Below are 4613 nucleotides of genomic sequence, written 5' to 3'. Positions count from 1 at the left end.
ACCGAATACCGCTGAACCAGAAGCCCTTTGGTAATATGTGGCAAAATGATTGAAAGTATGATATGTTACAAAATTGTTTTTAATTTATTAGAATAGAAAATAATATTTTATATTGTTTATATATATATATATATATATATATATATATATATATATATATATATATATATAAATTTGGAGGTTGGTTGACAATTGTGGATTGAGTCAGAGTCACGGTACGGTCTAAATGAGTCAGACACAATCTTGAATCTGACCGAAAAAGAGACATATCAGATGAGTGAGGATCGAATTAAAGACTTCTAAGTATGATATAAAATTGTCTCGATCTGACTTAATCCGATTTAACATCTTACCAAAATATATCAATACAACCCCTTAGTCAATCTAAGTGTTATATACAAAAAAAAAAATAAAAAAAAAATAAAAGGTGCATGAATGTTTTTTTTCCTTTTTTAATCTTTTTCTAGAATAGCATTTAGGCCAACTTTCCTTTTACTTGTTCAGTGAGTTTATGAATGGAACGGATTAAGTTAAAAGTTGTCTCCTTTATTGTGTGTTTGGTATGGATAAGCTTATTTTCATTTCTATATTAAAAGCAAATTCCTAAAGAAACGTAGTCCCAAATATACTTGTGAAATATTGGTCCACGTCATCAAAGTGTTTATGTGACAAATATTGAAGGCTCTAAAGTTTACAACATCGGTTCATAAGTGCAAAAAAAAATGTTCAAAGGTGCCATAAAAATATAGAAATCGTGGTAATAAATTAAGATCGGATAAAGATTAAAGAGATCTTAGCATTAAATTACTTTGGTTTAAATACGAAATTATGGTTTGACATGTTAAAAACCATACATGATGAATAAGAAACACGTAAAGTCTAACTGCATATAGTTTCATTTGTGGTTTCTTTTTCTTCTTGTTGAATAGTCAATTTATATTATCTATGTATGTATTTTGTCATGAAATAGAAAAATAACATAACACCAAGTATATCCTTAAAAAAAATCTCACTAAATCCTTTACGATAGATTCATATTCAAATTTTATTTTTGATTTATTTCTAATGTTTATCTATAATTTTATTATTTATATTTCGTATTAGTTAGTTATAACTTATAACACTCGTTACTATTAATAAGAAATGTAAATGGATATAAAAAATATCTTGAATAGTATTTTTAACATCGATCATGTTTTGAAATGTTTGTAATGACATTAGTATTTTATATAATATCTATTTACAATTTTATATTAAATATCTAACAGCTTATGGAAATACACCAAAATTAAAAATTTAACAATTATTTAGTTCTTTTTAAAGTAAGTGGATAAGTCAATATATAACGAAGAGTCGAAGATATAAAAATGAATATTAAACCAAGAAAGTCGAAAGAGGAAAAAGAACTTTTATCTAACCCTAAGTTCTTTTTCTAGATACACATTTAAGAAGTATCACTTTTAGAGAAAAAAAAAACTAATTTAGCATTAATATAATATTTTTTAAAGAAGTAACTAAATTATCTTTTTTTTGGACAGTGAGTTACTATATGTCTGTGATTAAACCACTAAAATTACAGATGAACCTTAATGGGATGTGATTTCGTTTTAATTACAGATGATTCTTAATGGGCTCTGATTTCGTTATAATTGATTCATTTAGCTTATATGTTAGTATGTTACGATTTCATTATTGGTGGAACCCAAGAGCCTAATGTATTTAAGGTTTGAAAAAAAAAAACTTATGACGTCTAATCTTCATAGAAAATTTTATTTAGATAACTGGAGATAAGTATTTAATTATTATTTATATAGGTTATATAGGTTATGTGTTAATACATCTTTTATACCCTTATTTTATGTTAGAGAAATCACAGATTAAAAGTTTATTTAAATGTCAAATACATACTGTTAGGCATTAAACAACGTATAATCTCATTTGAATCGAAGAAATTGCATGTGGCAACCTCATCTACGATTTCCTATACCCAACAGAGATTATATAAGTATCATACGCATAAAGTTCTATATTAAATATTTGTACGATTTCACTTAAGAAGAGGAAACACAAAAACAATTTCCTCTTTATTCGTTTAAAATTTTCAATAAATCATTAACTAGTTTGAAAATATAAAAATAAAAATAATTTTTTTTCAACCTGCTCATATGGGCCAAGCCCATGATGAATTCACAACCTATGACGAAAAAAAAAAACGAGTGAAATGGACTAAACACAAAAGTAGTCTGAATAGAGGGAAGCAGTGGAAAAATACACAATGAAATTCGAGTCATCTAAATCTAAAATACAAAACCCTCTGTTTTCAGTAGCTAAGCCCTTTAGCAACTTCAAAAAAATGAGCAACATTTTCCTCGGGTGTCCCCACCTTAATCCCATGCCCGAGGTTCAAAATATGCTTCTTATTCCCAGCTTTCTTCACCGTATCAATTATCCGTTTACTAATAAACTCTTTCGACCCAAACAGCACCCCCGGGTCCACATTCCCCTGAACCGCTATCTCACTCCCTAACCGCTTCCTACCTTCAGCCATGTCCACCGTCCAATCAAGACTCACCACATCAACACCTGTCAACGCAAGTCTCTCCAACAACCCACCCGACCCACTTGCATATAGTATCAAAGGAAGATCCGGATGTGTTTCTTTCACTGAGTCAACTATCGCCTTCAAATATGGTAAACTGAATTCTTCAAAATCAGTTGGACTCAGTTCGGTTGCCCATGAGTCGAATATTTGAACCGCTTGGGCCCCGTTTTCTGCTTGGTACTTAATGTATTTAGCCATTGATGTTGTGAATTTCTCAAGCAACGCGTGAAGTACCTACAAATGACTTGATCTGGTAAGAAGCTGTATTTATTATATGAGTGTTTGATAAATATATTGTGGTTAAAATTAAGTTATACCTTAGGCTGTGAGAAAGCGAGAGTCTTTATTTTGGAAAAGTTTTTGGATGATCCGCCTTCAACCACATATGATGCAAGGGTGAAAGGAGCTCCAACAAAACCAAGAACTGCTGCTTCGTTATTTACCTCTTTTCTTAAAATTGTCAAGGCTTCCCCAACATATGGGACCCACTCTTCGGGGGTGAATTCCCTGACTTGGTCAACCTGAGCGGCTGTGCTGATTGGATCGAATATGATGGGACCCTTTCCTTTAACGATGTCAAAGGGTATGTTCATTCCTGGTAGAGGTGTAAGAATGTCTGAAAATAAAATAACCTGTAAAACTAAAATCAATATCACACAATCCAATATGAAAATATAATATGATTCCCATTAAAAAAAAAAAAAAAAATTCTTACTCCATCAGGCTTAAAGACCTTCCATGGCTGTAGAGAAATCTCCACAACAAGATCTACATTCTCTGATCTTTCACGGAAGGAAGGATGCTTCTCACATAAGGTTTGATAACTCTGCCACAATAAAACCAGAATAAGACAAGAGATTATTGGTATAATAATATTAGTCATTAGAACAAGAGAAAGAAAGAAACAAGAAATGTGGTTATATAGACCTGCCTTCATGTACCTCCCTGCTTGTCTCATAAGCCAAACTGGGGGTCTATCAACATCTTCACCACGAACAGCATTAAGTAAAAGTGGTTCAGTTGTATTTACAGCTTTTCGTTCTGCAACAGGTGCTGGAAATAGCCATAAGATTCAAAGTAAGATACAGATTAAGCAAATCTACATTCTACACACAGCATTGATTTCTTAATGACAAGGAAGATCAATAATGTGATCACAGGAGCTTAAAATGTCTCATCAAACAGAGGTAGAGCTTCTCATTCTACTGTATTTGGTTTACCAAATGCAAAAAGGAATCATGATGCTTGAAATTATTCTACTAAATCGCTTAATTTTCTCAAAATGCAGGTTACGCAACCAAAAGTCCGATTGTGCGAAAAGTCAACCGTTCTTACCAATTACATATTTACCGGCTGAATTAGCAAAATTCAATGTGAAATAGTTCATAATAATAAGCGTATGACTTTACTGGTACACCTAAATCTGTGTCAGTTAGATTCTACGTGATAGAACTATTATCGAATTCATGGAAACAAACTCACGAAATTGGACTGCTAAAGAGAATTTGATCAAATCCCTATTTACTGTCTTCTAAACAAGCCACCCAAATCGAAAATTACATGAAAAATGAGAAATTACCTCCGGCGGAGCAGATGATACGATTTGGGCGACGATAAGTAAAATTGGAAACCGAGATCGAGGAGAATGAAGGAACCGAACAACTGTACATAATTGACATGGTGTTGTGAAGATTTTCTTAACAATTTCCCTCTTTTAAGAGTTGAAATCAGTGGGCATTTCGCTATAGGAATCGATTGTTTCTTTGGTAACGAAGGAGGTGAGTTAAAAAGGGTTTGGATAAAATAAAGATAAGGAGAAAATCCGCGTTTCTATCGTCTTCTATTTAACTATCCCACAGATCTGATTGCTACTGTAATTCATACAATTACAGTCGTTAGGATTTGAACAGTTAAACTATTCATCGTCCAATCAAATGCAATTAGGGTTTGACGTTTGAGGGAGTTTATTAGGTTAATGGGACTAACATCACATTTTTTATTTTTATTTTTT

General features: G+C 31.9%; 1 protein-coding gene across 1 annotated transcript; it reads right to left on the bottom strand.

The window, feature by feature from the left end:
• Positions 1-2227: 2227 nt before the first annotated feature.
• HEME2 (Uroporphyrinogen decarboxylase) lies at positions 2228-4412 on the bottom strand. Its single transcript, XM_079080961.1, has 5 exons — positions 4182-4412; positions 3534-3655; positions 3318-3428; positions 2920-3234; positions 2228-2836 (listed from the first exon to the last, which is right to left on the bottom strand). Exons 1-5 carry the CDS (start codon positions 4279-4281, stop codon positions 2321-2323), a joined length of 1164 nt encoding a protein of 387 aa, XP_078937087.1. The 5' UTR covers positions 4282-4412; the 3' UTR covers positions 2228-2320.
• Between the last annotated feature and the right edge of the window lie 201 nt (positions 4413-4613).

Source organism: Lactuca virosa, chromosome 2 (assembly GCF_052849685.1).
Source record: "Lactuca virosa cultivar CGN04683 chromosome 2, Lactuca_virosa_CGN04683_v6, whole genome shotgun sequence".
NCBI classification, from domain to species: Eukaryota; Viridiplantae; Streptophyta; class Magnoliopsida; order Asterales; family Asteraceae; genus Lactuca; species Lactuca virosa.
The sequence above is the reverse complement of the archived record's forward strand: the minus strand, read 5'-3'. Positions and strand labels throughout refer to the sequence as shown.